The following is a 22072-nucleotide window of genomic DNA, read 5'->3' as shown; positions in this document are numbered from 1 at the left end:
CAGCAATGTATGAGGGTTCTAGTCACTCCACATCATCACCAACATTTGGTGTTATCAGTCTTTCTGATTTTAACTTTTCTAGTGGATAGGTTAGCAATTTCTTTGCATGCTACTTGCTATTTTTTCTCACATTCTATCCTTTCTTTCTGGTTCAGTTTTCTTCTTAAATTCTTTCAGTGACAGTCTGTGAGTTTCTTATCTTTGTTTTGAAGATGATTTTATTTCAACCTGGATATAGATACTTTGTTGATTCTTATTTTCCTTATTATTTGAAAACTGACTCCATTTCCTTCTGACATCTGTTGTTATTAATGAGAAGTCTGTATCATCTGGTGGTCATTCTCTTCTAAGTAATATCTTTTCTCTTGGTTTGCTGACAATTTCTTTTTCTCTGTGTCGTTGATATTTGAAGTTTTCATTCTGAAGACTTGTATCTGTCTTTAATTCTAGAAAATTCTCAGAAATTATATCTTCAAATTGCTTTTCCCACATGATCTCCATTGTCTCTATCTGGAACACCTATTAGATGCACGTGCAACCTTCTCACTCTGTCTTCCATGTCCCTCAACCTCTTTTTCACATTTCTGGTTTTTTTAACTCTCTGCTACCGTCTGAGTAATTTTCTCGGACATCTCTTCCTAATCACAAATTTTCTCTTTAGCTGTATCTAATCTATTTAATTTATCAACAGATGAATTTCAGCGACTTAATTTTTTTTCCTAGAAGTTCTTTTGGTTTTCTTTCCCACATCTGCCTATTCTTTTTCTATGTTATCTTCTTCTTGAATTATGACTTCCTTTCGTTTTACCTGTTTATTAAAATGAAACAATTAATTAATAGAATTTTTCATAGTATTCTATAATTTTTACAGTTTTCAATTCTTGGGGATGCTATTTGTGTCATTCCTGCATCTAACGACTTTCCTTTGTGGTGATTCATTTCCTGTGACTTTTTATTTTTATTTTTTGTAATTTTGGGGTGGTGCAGGGAACCTCCTCATCTGTGATGCTCTAGCATTTGTCTTTCTGGGCAAGGCCCGTCTTGTTTGACTTTATTTTTCTCCCTCGCCTCCAACCCCTACTCCCGTTTCCCTTACCCCTCCAGGCACCTACTCTAATATGTTTGGTAAAATGTGTTTGGCTACCTATGTAGCTTTATCTAATATATAGAATTGTTGTGATTATGTGTTTGTAATTTACATAAATGGTATTATTCTCTAGATCTCATTCTGCTGCCTTTTTTTTTTGCTCCACACTTTATTTAAGATCTATCCATGTTTCTGTCAGAATAGCTGGTTGTTGCTTCTTTCTAATGTACTATATTCCATAGTATACATCCTGCACATTTACATCCGTTCTTTTAGTGATGGACGTCTAGATTGCCTGTCATCTTCCTGCTGCCAAAAATAATGCCCCAGTGAGCTTTATGGCCATGTTCCCTTATGGACCTATATGAAAATTTTTCTAAGATATGTACCCAGGAGTATAATTTCTGGGTCATAAAGCATATATGTACAGAAAATTCCACTAAATATTACAAGAATGTTTTTCCAGAACAACTATATCAATTTATATACTCACCAGTGGTACCCGAGATTCAAATTCATATTCTACCACATATTACTTTGAGACCTTGGATAAATTACTTAACCTCTCTGGGCCTTAGTCTCCCTATTAGTAAACGGGGATAATTACAGTATCTGCTTCATCAAATTGTTGAGGATAAAATGAGTTAATGTGTATAAAGCATATTCCTGAATATAATAAGCACTTCCTGAATATAGTAGACATCAAATAAATGTTAGCTGCTATTACTGCTGTTATAACAACTGCTATTACTTGTTAGCCAATTAAGTAAGCCTCTCCTTCTATCTGAATTGCCTAGTTATATCATTTGCCCATTTTTTCCCCTTGGATTTTAATTTTTTCCCCATGATTTGCAGCAATTTCTTAGATGTTCTAGATATTAATTTCTATTGCCTTTAAACTTTGCAACTGTTCTCTCTTGTTCTACCATTTGTCCATTGTCTCTTAATCAAGTCTGTAGAGCTTTTTGACAGAAACCTTTAATAGCAGTATACAGTCATGCGTCCTTAGGCAGTGTCGTCGTTGTGCAGACTTGTAGAGTGCACTTGCCTACTACACACCTGGGCTATATGTTTACTGAACCTGTGGGACCACTGTCGTGTATGCAGTCCGTCGTTGACTGAAAGAAACATCGTTATGCGGTGCATGACTGTAGTCGAATTCATCTCTTTTTTTTTGGCTTTTGGGGCATTGTTTAAGAAGTTTCCCTGTCTGCTTGAAGACGCCCTGTCTCACTTCCTCCTGCTAGGGTTGAGAGATTCCCCTTTCACGTTCAGCTCTTCCTCGTATGGTTTGCAATAGTGAGCTCTTTTCTGTGTTTTTCTTTTTCCCTTTGTGAGTCTCTGTGTCTTAGATTATGAAGTATTCCAGTTTTTTCTGTGCATGTCAAAGACCAGTTTTTTCGCTGATTTCTCAGCTCAGGATTCCTGGATGATACAGAGTACAGATTTGGATCCTATTCCTCTGGTATGGCATAGGCCTACATTTTAGATTTCTTGTGAGTGCCTTTTCCCCTACTCAAGGCCTAGATAATTAGCAACGTTGGTTGCTGTCCTGAGCCAGTGACAGGTTTTCAGACCGCCTATCAAGGCGGGATCGCTGTTTGAGGCTCTGGGCTCTGTGCAGTGGTCTCAGTTCCCACTCCCCCACCTTCTGCCTCCCTGAAGCTGTATCTCCAGGCTCCGTGTGAGCATTAATGCTTCCTCTTCCAAGCCCAGGGCCTGTATTGGACTTTGAAACCCTTATGGACCGCCATGGTCTCAATTCCCACTCGCTGATCCCGCTTTGATTTTGGTTTCTCTTTCATTTCAGGTACCTGGGAATTTCCTTTTTTTTTTTTTTTAGCTTGACTATATATTTTAAAAGCATTTTTGTTATGTTTTATCCAGCATTTCTGTGTCTGTGAAGTGGAAGAAAAGGTCCATTTACATCAACTCACTGTGTCATTTTGCCAAAAGTCTGGTCTTTAATTAGTATTCCTATTAATCTCAGTAAAATGTCAACTTTCAACATCGCTAACTTGCATTCATTAAGTAGCCCTTGATCACCGTTGAATGTTTGCTGCCTTAACTACCCGCATTGTCCTCTTATTGCTCAAGTTTGTAACCATGTTTTAGTATCTGTGTATGGGTAAGCCACGTAATTTAGTCCAGCTTCTGTTAACCTCGCTCAGTTGCTGTTCCGCGACAGTTATTCTGTTATTCTCTTGTTTAGTTGTTAACAAAGGTGTGAAATAGCTCTGGCCACAAGGTCCTGTCGTTAATGCTCAAAGCACTTCCCTCTGGATCATTTGATACACCTTCTTATTTTTTAACCTGATGAAAGATATGGATGCTCTACCTGGAAAAATGACCAAAAAACCACCTTTTAAGGAGGTTTTAAGTTTGTCTGAAAATATAATCCCAGTCACTTGTTTCTTATTAGTAAGAATGTTTAAAAAGATGTACTGTATGTCCAGATAAGCCTTTTACTGTAACCCATGAGGCTGTGACTTGTTTTAGGAAAAAAATCACATTCCATTGATATTATTTGTTCTTGAGAAAAAACCCATCAGTGCCTGTTTAGTGGTTTATGCTTTGTGTTTATTTGCCAATTGAATTCTTGTTCTGATTTTTGATATTAAAATAAGTTTTTTACAAATTTTCAGAATTATGTCCTTTTTTCTAAAGATAGCACCTACTTTGCCTGTCTTAAATCTTGCAGATTTTTTTCTGTTTTCTGGAAGTACCGGGAGATAAGGGTGTCAGTCCTGCCCCCGCTGCTGCTACTGTTACAGCAAGTCAGTCAGCTCCTGGCCGCAGTTTCTGCATGTGTTTGAAGAAAGTATGCACTTCTGTAATAGAGATACTGAGATGAACTGTACTCAAACAATAGAGCTAGGTGTTCGCAGAGATCTTCTTTGAGGAAACTAAAAAAATTCTATGAGTTCCTGAATGCTCTATAATGTTAGATACCATGGTATAAATAGGGCTTGGGGTGAGTAGAACTGAAAAACTTACATCGATTTTTGGGAAGCATTTTTTAAATAAATGAACTTTCATTTTAGAGCAGTTTTAGGTTCACAGCAAAATTGAGAGTAAAGTACAGAGTTCCCATATAACTCTGTCCCCACACATGCACAACCTCCCCCACTATCCTATCACATAATGATATACTTGTTAAAATCAGTGAACCTGCATTGATACGTCATTATCACCCCAAGTCCATAGTTTTCATTAGGGTACACTTTTGGTGTTAATCATTTTGTGGAATTTCTCAAATGTGTAATACATGAATCCACCATTGTAGTATCACACAGAATAGTTTCACTGCCTTAAAATTCCTTTGTCCTTCACCTGTTCATGTCCCCTTCCCCCAACTCCCGGCGACCACTGATCTTTGACTGTCTCCATAGCTTTGCCTTTTCCAGAATGTCATGTAACTGGAATCAAACAGTATGTAGCCTTTTGAAATTGGCTTCTTTCACTTAGTAATATGCATTTACGTTTCTTCCATGGCTTGATAGCTCATTTCTTTTTAGCACTGAATAATATTCCATTGTCTGGATGTACCAGTTTATCCATTTACCTGCTGAAAGACATTTTGATTGCTTCCAAGTTTTGGCACTTATGAATAAAGCTGCTATAGACATCTGTATGCAGGTTTGCATGGGCATAAGTTGTGTGTGGACATGAGTTTTCATTTCATTTTGATAAATACCAAGGAACACAATTGCTGAATTATGTGGTAAGGGTACGTTTAGGTTTTTAAGAAACGGCTAATCCAGCTAACAAAGTGGCTGTGCCATTTCTCACCTCAGCGAGCAGGAGTCCTGGTGCTGCGCATCCTCACCTGCGTTTGGTGGTGTCAGTGTTTTGGATTTTGGCCATTCTAGTGGGTTGCTTTAACTTGCAATTCCCTTATAGCATATGATGTGGAACATTTTTCATATGCTCACTTGCTATCTGTATCTCTTCTTTGGTGAGGTGTCTGTTAAGACCTTTGGTCCATTTTTTAATCTGATTGTTTGGTTTCTTATTGTTGAGTTTTAAGAGTTCCTTGTATGTTTTGGATAATAGTCCTTAACAGAGGTGTCTTTTGCAAATATTTTCTCTCTGTCTATGGCTTGTCTTCTCATTCTCCTGCCATTACCTTTCATAGAGCAGAAGTTTTTTAATTTTAATGAAGTCCAGCTTATCAGTTATTTCTTTCATGAATTGTGCCTTTGGTGTTGTGTCTAAGAAGTCATCACCATGCTCAAGTTCATCTAGGTTTTCTCCTGTATTATTTTCTATGAGTTTTATAGTTTTGCATTTTACATTGAGGTCTGTGATCCATTTTGACTTAAATTTGTGCAGGCTGTGAGGTCTGTGTCTAAATTTTTTTTTTTTTTTTTGAGGAAGATTAGCCGTGAGCTAACATCTGCTGCCAATCCTGCTCTTTTTGCTGAGGAAGATTGGCCCTGAGTTAACATCCGTGCCCATCTTCCTCTATTTTATATGTGGGATGCCTGCCACAGCATGGCTTTGTAAGCAGTGTGTAGGTCCACACCCGGAATCTGAACTGGTGAACCCCTGGCTGCCAAAGCAGAATGTGCAAACGTAAGTGCTGCACCACCGGCCTGGCCCCTAGATTCATTTTTTTACATGTGGATGTCCAGCTGTTCCAGCACCATTTCTTGAAATATTATCTTTGCTCCATTGTACTGTCTTTTGTCCTTTGTCAAAGATCAGTTGACTGTATTTTTGTGGGTCTGTTTCTCTATTCTTTCACTGTCTTGGTTCTGTAGTTTTGTAGAAACTCTTAAAGTTGAGTAGTGTCAGTCCTCCAGCTTTGTTCTTCTCCTTCAGTATTGAGGTGGCTTTCTGGGTCTTTTGCCTTGTATAAACTTAAGAATCAGTTTGTTAATATCCACAAAATAACTTGCTAAGATTTTGATTAGGATTATGTTGAATCTATAGATCAAGTTGAGAGGAACTGAAATCTTGACAATACTGAGTCTTCCTATCCATAAACATGGACTATCTCTCCATTTACTTAGTTCTTCTTTGATTTCTTTCATCATAGTTTGGGTTTTCCTCATATACATCATGTACATATTTTGTTAGACTTGTCCCTAGGTATTTCATTTTTTTAATTTCATTTTTTGTGGATTTGTATTCATTGTCGGATTTGATTTGCTAATATTTTGTTGAGGAATTTTGTATCTATGTTCATGAAAGATATGTTCTGTAGTTTTCTTGTAATATCTTTGTCTGGTTTTGGTATTAGTGTAATGCTACCTTCATAGAATAAGTTAGGAAGTATTCCCTCCGCTTCTGTCTTCTGGAAGAGATTGTCGATAGTTGGTATAATCTCTTCCTTAAATGTTTGGTAGAATTCGTCTGCAAACCCATCTGGGCCTGGAGCTTCCAGTGTTGGAAAGTTATTCATTATTGATTCAATATCTTTGATAGATATAGGCCTATTCAGATTGTCTGTTTCTTGTGTGAATTTTGGCAGATTATGTCTTTCAAGGAATTGATTCATGTCATTAAAATTAGCAAATTTGTGGGCATAGAGTTGTTCATAATATTCTTTTATTATCCTTGTATTGTGCATTGGATCTGTAGTGAGAGACCCTTTTTCATTTCTGGTATTAGTAATTTGTGATTTCTCTCTTTTTTTCTTAGTTAGCCTGGCTAGAGGCTTATAGATTTTATTGATCTTTTCAAAGAACCAGCTTTTAGTTTCATTGATATTTCTCTATTGATTTACTCTTCAATTTCATTTGTTTCTCCTCTATTTTTTTCTACTACTTTGGATTTACTTTGTTCTTTTCTGGTTTCCTAAAGTGGAAGCTTAGATTATTGGTTTTAGATATTTCTTCTTTTCTAATATATGCATTCAATGCCATAAATTTCCCTCTGAGCACTGCTTTTGCTGCATTCCACAAATTGTGATAAGTTGTATTTACATTTTCATGTAGTTTAAAATATCTTTACACTTCTCTTGAGATTCTTCCTTGACCCATGTGTTATTTAGAAGTGTGTTGTGTAATCTCTAAGTATTTGGAGATTTTCTAGCTATCTTTCTAGTATTGATTTCTAGTTTAATTCCAGTGCAGTCTGAGAGCAGATTGTATGACTTCTGTTCTTTTCAATTGGTTAAGGTGTGTTTTATGGCCCAGATGTGGTCTATCGTGGTGAATGTTCCATGTGATCTTGAGAAGAACGTGTAATCTGCTGTTGTTGGATGAAGTAGTCTATAGATATCCATTATATCCAGTTGATTGATGGTGCTATTGACTTCAGCTTGTCCTTATTGATTTTCTGCCTGCTGGGGGATTGGTCCATTTCTGATAGAGGGATGTTTAAAGTCTCCAACTATAATAGTGAATTCCTGTATTTCTCTTTGCCTTTCTTTCACTTTGCCTTACATATTATGATGCTCTGTTGTTAGGTGTGTATAAGTGAAGGATTATTGTGTCTTCTTGCAGTATTGACCCATTTTTCATTATGTGACGCCCCTCTTTTTCCCTGATAACTTTCCTTACTTTGAAGTCTGCTCTGTCTGAAGTTAATATAGCTACCACTGCTTTCTTCAGACTAGTGTTACCATGGTATATCTTCCTCAATGCATTTACTTTTAATCTGTATGTGTCTTTATATTTAAAGTGGATTTCTTGTAGACAGCATAGAATTGGGTCCTGTTTTTGATCACCTCTGACGATCTGTCTTTTAATTGGTGTATTTAGACCATTGATGTTTAAAGTGATTATTGGTATAGCTACCATATTTGTTAATGTTGCCTATATATTGCCCTTGTTCTTTGTTCCTATTTTTGTCTTCCATTCTTTTGGTTTTACTTGAGCATTTGACGTGATCCCATTTTTTCTCCTTTCTTAGCATATCAGTTATACTTCTTTTTTTAACTTTTTCAGTGGTTGCCCTATAGTTTGTAATATACATTTACAACTGATCCAAGTCTGCTTTCAAATGACACTATACCACTTCACAGGTACTGCAAGTACCTTATAAGAATAAAATAATCCTGATTCTTCCCTCCCATCCCTTGTATCATTGCTGTCATTCATTTCACTTATACATAAGCATATATAAACATAAGCATACATAATCTGATACATTGTTGCTGTCATTATTTTGAACAAACTGTTATGTTAATTAAGAATTAAAAAATGTTTTTATTTTATCTTCACCTATTCATTCTCCAAAGCTGTTCATTTCTTTACATAGATCCAGATTTCTGTTCTTTCTAATTTTCCTTCTCTCTGAAGAACTTGCAAGGCGGGTCTGCTGGCAACCAAGTCTCTCAATTTCACTATTCTGAGAAAGTCTATTTCTCCTTGACTTTTGAAGGATAATTTTGCAGTGTATAGAATTCTAGGTTTGTTTTTTCTCTCAATACTTTAAATATTTCACTCCTTCTTTCTTGCTTGCATGGTTTCTGAGGAGAAATCAGATGTAATTCTTATCTTTGTTTCTCTGTAGATAAGAGTTTTTTCCTCTGGCTTTTTTCAAGATTTTTTTTAACTTTGATTTTCTGTAGTTTTTAATGTAGTTATTTTGGCATTTATCCTGCTTGGTGTTCTCTGAGTTTCCTAGACCTGTGGTTTGGTATCTGATGTTAATTTGGGGAAATTCTCAGTAATTACTGCTTCAAATATTGCTTCTGTTTCTTTATCTGTTTCTTCCCCTTCGGAAATTCCCATCGCACGTATGTTTTACCTTTGTAATCATCTCAGAGTTCTTGGATATTCTGTCCTGTTTTTTTCAGTCTTTTTTCACTTTGCTTTTCAATTTCGGAAGTTTCTGTTGTCATATCCTTAAGCTCAGAGATCATCTCTGCCACATCCAGTCTACTGATGAGCACATGAAGGGCATTTTTCATATCTGTTAGTGTTTTTGACTTCCAGCATTTCTTTTTCATTCTTTCTTAGAATTTCCATCTCTCTGCTTACATTGTCCATCTCTTCTTACATGTTGTCTACTTTTTCCCTTAAAGCCCTTGGCATAGTAATCATGGTTTTTTAAAATTCCTGGTCTGATACAGGCATACCTCAGAGATCGTAGGTTTGGTTCCAGACCACCACAATAAAGCACGTACCACAATAAAGTGAGTCACACAAATTTTTTGGTTTCCCAGTGCATGTAAAATTTATATTTACATTATACTATAGTCTATTAAGTGTGCAATAGCATTAGGTCTAAAAAAATCAATGTATATAACCTAATTAAAAAATACTTTATTGTTGAAAAATTTCAACCATCATCTGAGCCTTCAGCAAGTCCTAATCTTTTGCTGGTGGAAGGTCTTGTGAAAAACACAGTATCTGCAAAACTCAATAAAGCGAAGCACAATAAAATGAGGTATATCTGTAATTCCTGACGTATCTGACTGTGGTTCCGATGCTTGGTCTGTCTGTTCAAACTGTGTTTTTTGCCTTTTAGTATACCTTGTAATTTTTTCTTGAAAGGCAGACATGAAGTCCTGGTAAAGGGAACTGTGGTAAATAGGCCTCTAGTGATGGAGTGATAAGGTGCGGGAGGAAGTCTGTTACAGACCTGTGTTCAGGTCCCGGTCTGATGAGCCTATGTCCATGGACTGTGGACTTCACCGGTGATTTTCAGTGTTTTTCCCCTTAAGTGGTAACACGATGGCTAGAGTGGGCTGAAGCGGGGTGTTTCCCTTCTCCCAGTTAGGTTAGACTCTGGTGAAGTAGTTTCTCCTGCGGCTCGGCCGTGTTAAGAAGAACAGAATGCTCTGGCATATTTCTAAATAGCTGCCTTCCCCTTCCCCCTGCCAGAAGCTGAAGGGAATTTTTCTCTGATATTCACTGGGAGAATCCAGTAGAGCTCCTGGAGGTAAAACTCACAAAATTATGACCCTGTCTCTCTGGAGTTTTTAACTCTCAAATTTGTCCACCCTGAGCCTCCAGCAATCTGTCAGTATCAATTTACTTTTCCTATTCTGGGCCTGGTTCCCACGGAGGCTTCTGTTGGTGGGTTTCTGCTCCGGGAAGTTGTGATTCTCTGTACCCACCTGTCTGTCTCTCCAATTTTAGGGGCAGTTTGCCCTGTGACCTCGCTTCTCTGATGGATCTAAGAAGAGTTGTTGGTTTTTCCATTTGTTCAGGTTTTTATTTGTCAGGGTGGAGTGGTGACTTCTAAACTCCTTACATGCTGTACCAGAAACCGGAACTCAGAAATATTTTTATTTTTCTTCTTACCTGTCAGTTTCAAATGTGGGAAGATAAGGAAATAGTGGTGGCATGGAAAGGGGATCATTGATAATCCTGCTAACAAAGCCAGCCAGTGTTATTTTGACATATGTCTTTCCACCCTTTTCTTAGTGTATTTTTTTCCTTAGACAAGTGAGATTATACAGTTTTCCTGTTGTTGTAAGTTCCGCAAACCCAAAACTGAACTAGATGTCTCCTTCCCTAAGCTGTCTTTTTCTTGTATCATCTGGATCATTTCATCGTCTGTCCCCACTCACCAAACTAGGAACCTGGGAGTTGTCTTTCTCTTCCCTCACAGCCATTCATACCCTAAATCATGACAGTTACACTTTCTAAATATTTTTGGCTGTGTCTTCCTGTCTCTTCTATTACTACTTCTCCTGAGCGCAGCCCTCATTGATTTTTTCCTGAACTACTGCAAAAATAGAGCCTGTCTCTAGCATCCTCCCCCTCAAATTCTGTACCAATGTCACTTAGATGATACATTTAAAATGCATGTCTAGCCATGAGACTTTCCTGCTTAAAGCCCTTTACACCCTTCAGAGGCTCCTCATTGCCTCTGGGATAAATCTGAGCTCCTAAGCACAGCCCGTGTGTGTCTGTGTGGCCAGAACCCCGCCTGCCTCTCCAGATTCGTCTGCCGACGCTCCCTCTCCTCTACTGTGTGCAGTCCCACCTCCGAATTCTCCTCCCCACCACTACGGGATGCTTTGTTATCTGTGTGCCTCCTGCAGCCTTCCCTGCTTGGAATGCCTCTTTTCTGCCACTCTCTTCACCTCATCAGTGCCTGCTCATTTATTAAGACAGGTCAGCTCTTAGCTCCTCCTCAAAACCTTACTCTAACTCCTGGACACCCCTCTTCCCTAAACTGGGTTTCTAGGAGCAAATCTCTATCATTACATTTCCTTCCATTCATTTACTCATTCAACCAACTAAACAACAGTATCTGTGTCAGTCAGAAATTTAAGCACTAGGATACAACAGATGATAGAAAAGTCTCCTCCCTAGTGGAGCTTATGTTCTAGTGAAGGGAGATACGTAATAAACAAGGAAAAATACATGTCAGTAGATGATAATGCTGCGATGAAGAGTAAGAGGGATGGAATCTTCTGAGGTTGGAGAGAAGGTTGCTATTTACAGAACATGGTCAGGGAAGGCCTCACTGATAATCTGACCTTCGAGCAGAGATCTGATGGGAGTGGGGGAGCGTGCTGTGCACATATGCAAAGAAACCTTGTAGTGAGTGTGCTTGGTGGGTGCCAGGATCAGCAGGAAGGCAGCGTGCTTACAGCAGAATGGGTGAGGGGGAGTGGGAGAAGATGAGCTTAGAGAGCTCGTGGCAGCCAGGTCACGAAGGGATTGTAGGCCATTATAAGAATTCTGGCTTTTGGGTTTACTCTGAGACCAGAAACCAGGGAGGCTTTTGTGCAAAGAAATGACAAGCTCTGCCTGTGTGCTGAAAAGATCGCTCGGACTACTCGGTTGAAGCTAGGATAGGGTAGAGGTGATGCGGGCAAGGGGTGGAGGCCGGGAGACCAGTTAGGGGGTTGTTGCAATAATTCAGATAAAAGGCGATGGTGGCTTGGACTGACCAGAGGAGAGCCTGTGGAGGTGGCTATAAGTGATTGGATTTGGGATATATTTTGAAGGTAGAGCCAACAGAATTTAGAAAGGGTTGGATACGGGGTATAAGAAAAAAATAGGAGTCAAGGATGACTTCTAGGTTTTTGGTCTGAACAACTAGAAAGACAGAATTGCTGTGAAGTGGGCAAGACAGCAGGAGAGTTTTGGATATAAGTTTAAGAAACCTATCAGGCCTGCAATTGGAGATATTGAGTAGGTAGTCAGAGGTGTGCATCTGGAGTTCAGAGGAGAGTTGTGAGCTGGAGGTAGAAATCTGAAAGCCGTCAGCATTAGTTGATATTTCAAAGGTATGGAGGAGATGAGAGAAGATAACAGGTGAGATGACTGAGTGCTGGAGCATTCCAAACCTTAGAGGCAAAAGTGATGCAGAGGACCCAGCAAAGGAAACTGAGAAGGCATGGCTAGTGAGGTAGTCCGAGAACCAGAGAGAGCAAGAGCAAGTGAAAAATGCATTTCGAGAGGGAGGGAATGATGACCCGTGTCCAGTGTTGCAGAAAGGTCGAATAAGCTGAGGACCTTGTATTGTAAGTCTCTGTTTATGTATTTCTCTCCTTCAGTTGGCTGAAAACTCGTTGGGAGCAAGAACGCATACAGCAGTGTAGTTACTTACAGCCTTGAAATCAGTGAGATAAAATGGGCATGTCATTTAATGGCTCTTTTTGCTTAGGCTCGTTCTCTCAGTCCTTCTGAGCTTCAGTCTCACCTGTGAAATGGGGAGGATCTCGTATCTTCCATGAGCCATTGTGAGGATCAAATGAGATCATCCAGATGTAACACTAAGCACAGTCCCATTCATGTACAGTCATGCATCGCTTAATGATGGGGAGACAGTCTGAGAAATGTATTGTTAGGTGATTCATCGTTGTGGAAACATCATAGAGTGTACTTACACAAACCTACACGGTGTAGCCTACTACGCACCCAGGCTCTATGGTACTAATCTTATGGGACCACTATCGTATATGCCCTCTGTTGTTGACTGAAACGTTGTTATGTGGCACGTGACTGTGGTTAAACACGTGACAGTTATCATGACTGTTAATTTAGTATACCTGGCACTGTGTCCCTCCCTACTGACCAGCAGTTGTTGAATGAATGAGTGAATTGCTTTTTTATTTGTTTGTTTGTTTTAATATTCAAGGCGTTTCCCTATGTGCTTGTGAAGTGTTAACATGACATTTTTCGGATTTCTCTAGAATCTAGTACTGATCATCACAAAGTGGATTCTGGAAGAAGAGAGGGAGAGAAGCCCTTGGGCCGAGCTGCTGCGATGGAGCTCCCCAACTATAGCCGGCAGCTGCTGCAGCAGCTCTACACTCTGTGCAAGGAGCAGCAGTTCTGTGACTGCACCATTTCCATTGGTACCATTTACTTCAAGGCCCACAAACTGGTCCTGGCTGCTGCCAGCCTCCTCTTCAAAACCCTGCTGGACAACACAGACACCATCTCCATCGATGCATCTGTGGTGAGCCCTGAGGAGTTTGCCCTCTTGTTAGAAATGATGTACACTGGCAAACTACCTGTGGGCAAGTACAACTTCTCCAAAATCATCTCTTTAGCCGACAGCCTACAGATGTTTGATGTGGCTGTTAGTTGTAAAAATCTTCTGAGCAGCCTTGTAAACTGCTCTGTTCAGGGGCAGGTGGTAAGTGATGTCTCAGTACCAGCCTCAGAGTCCTTCAGGAAGGAATTGGAGAAGCCAGAAGTAGAAATCCTTTCCTCTGAGGGTGCTGGAGAGCCTCATTCCTCCTTGGAGGTTTCTACCCCTCCAGGGGGCCCTGTGAAGGCCGAGACTGAGGAGACTGAGGAAGCAGTCCATACGGTTGCCCAAGAGATGAGTGTGGGTCCTTCCACTGCCCAGGAGCTTCAGGGGACTGCAGACACCCCAGTGGAGACTCTGCATGCAGCTCGAGTTTGTTCCCCCTGCCCTGTTGTACAAGCCTTTAGTGAGGCAAAGGAGACAAGCCCAGAACCAGGTAACATTCGTTTAGTGGTTGTTTTGTAATCTGTCCTTCTGTTGTCAGTGACTGGATTCAGTGATCTTTATGAATGTTTTGTTTCATTGATAAATTTACCAAAGACCGCTGTTAGATAGGAAACCAGAATCTAATGCCATACTCCTACTGGGGCATCTTCTGTTGAAAGTGTCTGTGTTGTTGAGTGTTTGGAGTCTGAAGGTGAACTACAGAGCAAGAAAGCAGTATTGAAGTAACGATGTACCGTTTTTGATACTTACCCATTACTGTAACCAGGATGAGAGTGGCACAAAGGGGGAGAGAGCTGTTAGAGATGCTGTTTTCCATTACTCATAACTGCTGTGCTAGATACCAGTTAGAAATGCAGTATGTGACTTAAAGTTTCTCAGCTTAAACTTTTAAAATCATTTCAAGGAATGAATCACTGATTGTCTTTTTGTTTTTGTTTTACATTCAGAGTATGTGAAGAAACACTACCAGTTGAATTTCCTTCTAGAAAATGAAAATATCTTCTCAGACGCACTCTTGATTACCCATGATGTCTTAAAAAGACTAGAAGAATGTTCAGAAATTAAAGGTGCACAGAAGGAGGTAGGAACCGTGAGCTTTATTTGTTTGCTAGTTTAATGTTCTAGGTAGCTGATCAGCTTCCCATACGGGGCAGAAATATGAAAATGCAGAATACCCCAGGGTCTCAATTTTTTCAAACTTTAATATTTTCTTTGACATGTATTCCCTAAAAGACAGTCTTGCAAAAGTACTAGACACAAAACTTTCAAAACGAAGTTATATTTTGATCACTAGGTGAATCCCAGCTTGCAGCCAGTTTTGATCCAGGATATTTAACTGATCATACCATTCTCTCCTGATTCTTCAAGGGTAAAACGAGGCAGAAAGTAGTAAGGGATAACCTCAAATCAGAGATTAATAAAAACAAAAACAAAACAACAACAAATACTCAAAATGTGGCACAAAAAGGATTTAATATAAACTTTCATAGTAAATTACATCCAGTGTTTAAGAATACAGTGGCCATTTTCAGATATAAAAACAGTAATAGTGAGCATTTATTGAGTACTTACTGTGCTACGCTTGGTAGATCTATCTCATGTGGTCTTCACAGAAATCACTGAGGTGGATACTATTTTACTATTTTTAGCCCTATTTTATGGGTGAGAAGATGCCTCAAAGAGGTGATGTAACTTGGCAAGGGTCACAGAGCTCAAAGACTCTGAGCGAGAATTCAAACCTGAACATTCTGACCTTAGAGCTGTTCTTTTACACATTTGAGTTTTGCTGCCTCCCGACAGGCTAAAAATGATACGTGTATGCTGCGTGTATACATGTTTAGGACTTGCCTGACAGAAAGCTGCTGAATGGTTCTCATGCTCTATTTCTTAGCTGACTTTTTCTTTTTTTCAATATCTCAGTGAAACACATCCCCCACTGTGGGCTCTCTCACCGCCTGATTCCTCACAGTTGACCCGGCAGGACGGACTCCACAGCCACCCTGGAACTCCCCTGTGTCCCCTTTCTCCCAGCCCTGCCTCCCGCTCTGAGGCGAGAGGGCACGGGCTCCGCAGGCCTGCTCCTCCACCGGGGTGGGTGGTGTGGGGAGGTCTCCTGTGTTGCTGTAGGCAATTTAGTGTCCGGTAGTTATTGTGAATCCAAGCAATAAATGCCTTCTACTATTTAAATGTTTCCCTGATTCATAGCGAGTTACTTTTTTAAAAACAAATTCAAGGTCAAGTATTTATTTTACCGTGGTTAATCGACAGCTGGTTATAAATTGTTTTCTTGAGAGATAAGCTATTTACAAGACTGGCTTAACCCTGATGACTCTTAGGGAAGTTTCAAGTTGTAAATCCTTGGTACTCTTTGTACAAAGTATGCTGAAGGACATTATGGTTTTATATTTTTGCACTTGGATGTTCTCTTAACTGTTCAATCCATCATTTTTGTCACTAGTGTTACCTTCATAGCTTGTAGACACACCCCTTTATTTTCTCTCTTAACACTTCCTCTCCACTTAACTGTGGTTACAGAGGAGCAACATCACTCCTTAGATCAGCGATTCTCAAATTACTAGTGTCACCTCTGTGCTCACTTGAACTGTATCTGATGCGCTTTTTTTCTATCACAGGTACCTAAAACTGTCTGGCACATAACAGGTGCTCCAGAAATGTTTGCTGTACGTGGATTCATTCAGCATTTATTGCCCCCCCCCCCATTCTTGTTCTAATCTTTTGATGACAATAAACATTAATAGTACTGTGAAAGAATATTGGTTCACTGTTGGTGACCATTAGAGGCTTATGTTGTTTCTTCCTCAGTTTTAGAGGTCAGAGTGAGAGCTCTATAAATCTCTTGGTGGCTGTATTTAAAATGATTCTGTTATAGTCCATAATAAGTCTTTCAGCTCCTGAAAGAAAAAGGGAAAAGATCCTTTAAGAACATAAGATTAAATTAAATTAAATGTAGAGTTGGGGAGGTACTACTTTGTCCTTAGGCTCTGTGCTTCTCTCTCTTTCTTACTTTCTTTTAGATGTGTTATTGAGGTATGGTTGACATACAGTAAACCGTACATATTTAAAGCGTACAGTTTGATAAGTTCTGAAACCATCACCACAATCAAGATAGTGAACATATCTGTCACCTCTGAAAGTTTCTTCGCATCCCTTTGTAATCCCTCTGTCCTCCCCTTTCCACTCACCCATACCCTGGTGACACTGAGCTGCTTCCATCTCTGTAGGTTAATTTGCATTTTCTAGAGTATTATGTGAATGGAGTCATATAGTCTGAGTTCTTTTTGGTCTGGCTTCTTTCATTCGGCATAATTATTCTGGTTCATCCGTGTTGTTGCGTGTTCATTCCTTTTTATTGCTGAGCAGTGTTCCATCGTATGGATATACAGTTTATTTATCCTCTCTACCATTTACTGGTGTTGTGACCGTGGCAGCTTAGTCTCTGTAAGCCATAGTTTCCTAATCTGTAGAATTTGAGGATGTTATCACCTATGTGATAGGATCATTGTGAAATTAAGATTATTTATGTAAAACTCATGCTAAAATGCCAGGCACACAGAAGGAGCTCAGAGGTGACGACTGCTATTTGTTTATACATTAACTCAGTATTTTTAGACTTGGTTGACCTTGAAACCCGTTTTTCACTTAATATCTTAGTGCCATGGTCGTTTACTCTGACATGTGAGATGGTTTGCTGTTACTTTAAGCTTAATTTGCAAGTCGTGCTTTCAAATAGGTATATTATCCACTTGGAAATAGCTTCTCTTTTTTTTATTGTGGTCATAATGGCTGATACCGTAGTGAGATTTCATTTGTACATTATTGTTTGTCATATACCATATAAGTATGCCCCTTCACGCCTTGTGCCCACCCTCCAACCCCCTTCCCCCAGTAACCACTAATTTGTTCTCTGTCCATAAGTTTGTTTGTATTCTACATATGAGATCATATGGTGTCTATCTTTCTCTGTCTGGGTTATTTCACTTAACATGATGCCCTCAGGGTCCATCCATGTGGTTGTGAATGGGACGATTTTATCTTTTTTATGGCTGAGTAGTATTCCATTGTATATATATATACCACATCTTCTTTATCCAGTCATCAGTTAGTGGGCATTTGGGTTGCTTCCACATCTCGACTATTGTGAATAATGCTGCAGTGAACATAGAAGTGCATAAATCTCTTTGAATTGTTGATTTTAAGTTCTTTGGGTAAGTACCCAGTAATGAGATAGCTGGGTCAAATAGTATTTCTAGTTTTAATTTTTTGAGAAATCTCCATACTGTTTTCCACAGTGGCTGTCCCAGTTTGCATTCCCACCAGCAGTGGATGAAGGTTCCGTTTTTTTTCCACAACCTCTCCAACATTTATTATTGTTTGTCTTGGTGATTATAGCCATTCTACTGGGCGTAAGATGATATCTAAGTGTAGTTTTGATTTGCATTTCCCTGATGATTAGTGGTGTTGAGCATCTTTTCATGTGCCTATTGGCCATCTGTGTATCTTCTTTGGAAAAATGTCTGGTCATATCTTCTGCCCACTTTTTGATTGGGTTGTTTGTTTCTTTGTAGTTCATTTGTGTGAACTCTTCATGTATTATGGAGATTAACCCCTTATCGGATATATGATTTGCAAATATTTTCTCCCAGTTGTTTGTTTTTTCATTTTTATCTTGGTTTCTTTTGCCTTCCAGAAGCTTTTGAGTCTGATGGAGTCTCACTTGTTTATTTTTTCTTTTGTTTCCCTTGTCTGAGAAGACATGGTATTCAAAAAGATCCTTTTAAGTCTGATGTCAAAGAGTGTACTGCCTATATTCTCTTCCAGAAGTTTTATGGTTTCAGGTCTTACCTTCAAGTCTTTGGTCCATTTTGAGTCTATTTTTGTGTATGGGGAAAGATAATGGTCTACTTTCATTCTTTTGTGTGTGGCTGTCCAGTTTCTCCAGCACCATTTATTGAAGAGGCTTTCCTTTCTCCATTGTATGTTCTTGGCTTCTTTGGCAAAGATTAGCTGTCCATAGATGGGAAATAGTTTCTTGAACTGCAGGTGTAGTGTCTTGTACAAAGGCATCAGGTTCTAGAACAATGGTTCAGTATATATAAAAGTCATCTGGCGCACTTGTTAAAATGTATGCCTCCAGACCACATTTCCAGAAAGTCTGATTCTTAGGCTATGATAGAGCTTGGGAATCTCCATCTTTAACAAATTCCCCATGGACTACTGTTTTGGGATCTCGAGACCCATTTTGAGAAGCACTGGTGAGGAAGTTGATGGCTCACAAAATGCTTAATGTGTGATGGCAGATGCCACAGTGTCTGTGCTGAGAACTCTCAATGTTTTGAGGGGCCACTGAATACCCATTTTTCCCAAGTGTTACTCTTTGCTTTCCCCTGGATTCACAAATATTTACTGAGCAACAGGTATGTGCTAGGCATTGAGCTGTCTGCTAGGAAAATAAACATAAGTTAGACTAGATCCCTATCCTTACAGAATGTCATGACAGCAAAGAAACCCTGGCACATGTGTAATTCTGGGGGAGGCGTGCACAGGAGTCACCAAAGACCTCAGTGTGGAGAGCATTTAGGAACTGTTCGTTTGGAATGTCAGTCTGCATTTCAGCTCCAATCAGAAAGTTTGTATCGAGTTTTTTGTTTGTTTGTTGTTGTCTTTCTGTTTATACATTTTTTAGCTCCCAGAGAGCTTTGAATGTTTTTTGTTGTTGTTATTATTTGGTTAATCATCATAACGTAACTTGAGACAGCTTCACATTAAAAATAATGTACCCTTAGATATGTAATTTTGAGGCTCTCTAAGGCTTGTGAGTGATGTGCTGGTTGAGAGGGACCAGCCTCTCCCTTTTCTGAAAAGGAGTGTGCAACTGGACTGGATTGAATTTAGGGAGGACACCGTGAACCAGTGTCCTGATTATTTTATTTTCTGAGATAAATGATGAAAGGTGGCAAAGCCATTCCCTGAACAGTGATTGCAGCAACATGGGAAGAGGCTGGGCTGCTTGAATTGTGTGAAACCCAAGCCAAAACTGATTAAAGAGAAGTCTCCTGGGTGCTGGCATGGGAAAGTGTCTTCCGCCTGTCCCTCTCAGCGTGATATCCCATTAGAAAAAGCAGATACTGACCGAAGAGGCTTTCTGGCTGAGCTGAGTAAAACCTGTATTTAAAGGCAAACTCATACTTTTTTCAGCTTTTATGCTAGAACTTTTAATTGTCTTCTTTCTTTATTCCTGGCCATGTCTCTGCTTTTAATTAATTGTGTATATAGCAAAGTGAGTCTTTGACTAGAATAAGCAGATAACTTTTTCCACTATTGATTTCTTTGCTGTTTGATCTACTTTTCACCTAAAGTTCTAGGAAGACTCCCAAAGATGAAGACCTAGTAGCATTTTTTTCCCCTTCAACTTTGTTTCAAAGGCAAACAAATCCCTTCTCTTATGTGAGTCTGATGTTTCCAACCGTGTCACTCCTTAGGAGCTTTGTGGAGAAGCACAGGTCTGTGTTTACTGCCAGTGGAGGATAACCCTCTTGAGGGGAGAGTTAGCAGGATTCATTTTACAGGTCTATGAGAGATGAAAATAAGTTGTTTTTCCACATCTCCTCTCTGCTAATTATTAAGTCTAAGATACGCAGCCATAGATAGAAGGGCTAGTGGTTTTATGGGAAGGGAATTTCATTCAGTTAAACCAACATTTATTAAGGACCTACTGTGTACCAGACTCTATACTAATCATTAACACCAAGAAGAATGCTACAGATTGTCTAGATACTACCCAGTATTCAAAGTGATCTTGATTCTAGTAAGTCCAGTAGAATCCAGTGTAAATGGATTTGGTTACACTCAAAATCTGGGTGATGGAACTGGGTGAAAGGGGTGCCAGGCCAGTGGAATGGCTCAGTGTTTCATCCAGGGTGCTCTGCTTACTAGCCATGCAACCTTGGGCAACTTACCTCACCTCTGTCACTCTCATTTTTTACTTTATTTTATTTTTAAATTTTTTTAAATTTTTTTGAGGAAGAGTAGCCCAGAGCTAACATCTGCTGCCAATCCTCCTCTTTTTGCTGAGGAAGACTGGCCCTGAGCTAACATCCGTGCCCATCTTCCTCTACTTTATCCGTGGGACGCCTAGCACAGCATGGCTTGACAAGCGGTGCCATGTCCACACCCAGGATCCGAACTGGCGAACCCTGGGCCACCAAAGCGGAACGTGCACACTTAACCGCTGCGTCACCGGGCCGGCCCCTGTGACTCTCATTTAAGGAGTCGTAGAAATGCCTCCGAGGACTGATGTGAGGCATGAAGTGGATGCGCAGTGTCTGGGATGGTGTTGAGCTGTCATGGTTTGTATCATTACTGCCTTTGGCCTTTGGCGTTCAGGGGAGCCACGAGCGAACAAAAATACAGTGTAACTTAAGCATATCCGAAGGCAGTAGGCAAACAGTTGGGAAAATGAGTAAATTCAGTTCAAAGACCTGAGTGTAAGGGAGAGATTAAATGACTTTTCACACATAATAGAGGGAAACGAAACTGTCCCATCTTTAAATGTATTGACCTATATTTCACTCGGATAAAAGTACTTTGATTACACGTGTTACCGTGAATTGCTATGAATTTATTGAAGTACCTTTAAGTCTGAGAATCACAGGAGTTCCAGATGTGTGGTTAAAGAACACAACTCTGTTTTGGTTCATCTCTTGGAGTTCTCTTACATAGTAGCAATCAATGAACCCCAGCCTGTAGCAATATGCGACACCCTTCTGTTCAGGCAGATACACTATTTCAGAAAAGGGCTCACTCCTCTGTGGAGCCCCAGGCAGTTTAGGAGGCTGATGGATTAGCAGTTACAAGACTGGCTCTGGTGCAGGTCCCCAGTAGGTTCTGGAAGAAAGAGCAGAGAGCAGGGCTGTCCAGGCAGCTGACTGCTCCCTCCTGGCCCTGTCATCAGCCCACCCCTGCTTCTCTTCCCAGATGGTCACCCTAGCGTCACTGCTGAGCAATGAAGTTAACAAATGTTTTAATTTCACTGCTGAGCAGTTCTGCAGAGGAGGAGACAGCAGAGAGGATAATGAGAAGCGCATCAGATGCCACCATTGATGAGAGCTTCTCTTCCCCACTGGCTCAAATGATAATACCAGACAAATTGGATACGGAGAGAGGTAGATTTGGGATATTCAGAGAGCTTCGGGTGAAAAAACACTGGCCTAGGATAGAATGAGATAGCTATATGTTGTATCAGTTAAGATGCATAAGAAAGAAAGGATGGAAGGAAAGGGTAAATAAAGAGGAAGAAACATGTTTATTAAGGGCATTAGCAATGAGTAGGGCTGTATTAGTTATCTATTGCTCTGTAACAAGTTACTCTAAAATTTCACAGGTTAAAAGAGCAGACATTTATTACCTCCTGGTTGCTGTGGATCAGGAGTCTAGATATACTTAACTGAGTCCCTGGCTCAGGACTCACAGGGCTGCCATCAGGGAATCAGCCAGGGCTGCAGACATCTCAAAGCTCAGCAGCGGGGAGTGCCTCTTTCTGAGCTCACTCACGTGGCTGTTGGCTGGAGATGTCAGCTCCTTGCCACGTGGGCCTCTCTGTAGGGCAGCTTACAACGT

The 22072-nt window shown here is 39.9% G+C and overlaps 1 protein-coding gene across 18 annotated transcripts in view; it reads left to right on the top strand.

The window, feature by feature from the left end:
* ZBTB40 (zinc finger and BTB domain containing 40) overlaps positions 1-22072 on the top strand; it is a 76987-nt gene that overhangs the window by 25923 nt on the left and 28992 nt on the right. For all 18 annotated transcript variants that reach the window (XM_046660912.1, XM_046660924.1, XM_046660920.1 and 15 more), the window contains 2 exons: positions 13146-13925; positions 14383-14516. In XM_046660912.1, the coding sequence (XP_046516868.1) occupies positions 13220-13925; positions 14383-14516 (840 nt within the window). In that variant the 5' untranslated portion in view covers positions 13146-13219. The remainder of the gene's footprint in view (positions 1-13145; positions 13926-14382; positions 14517-22072) is intronic.

Source organism: Equus quagga, chromosome 5, assembly GCF_021613505.1.
Source record: "Equus quagga isolate Etosha38 chromosome 5, UCLA_HA_Equagga_1.0, whole genome shotgun sequence".
NCBI lineage: Eukaryota > Metazoa > Chordata > Mammalia > Perissodactyla > Equidae > Equus > Equus quagga.
The sequence above is the reverse complement of the archived record's forward strand: the minus strand, read 5'-3'. Positions and strand labels throughout refer to the sequence as shown.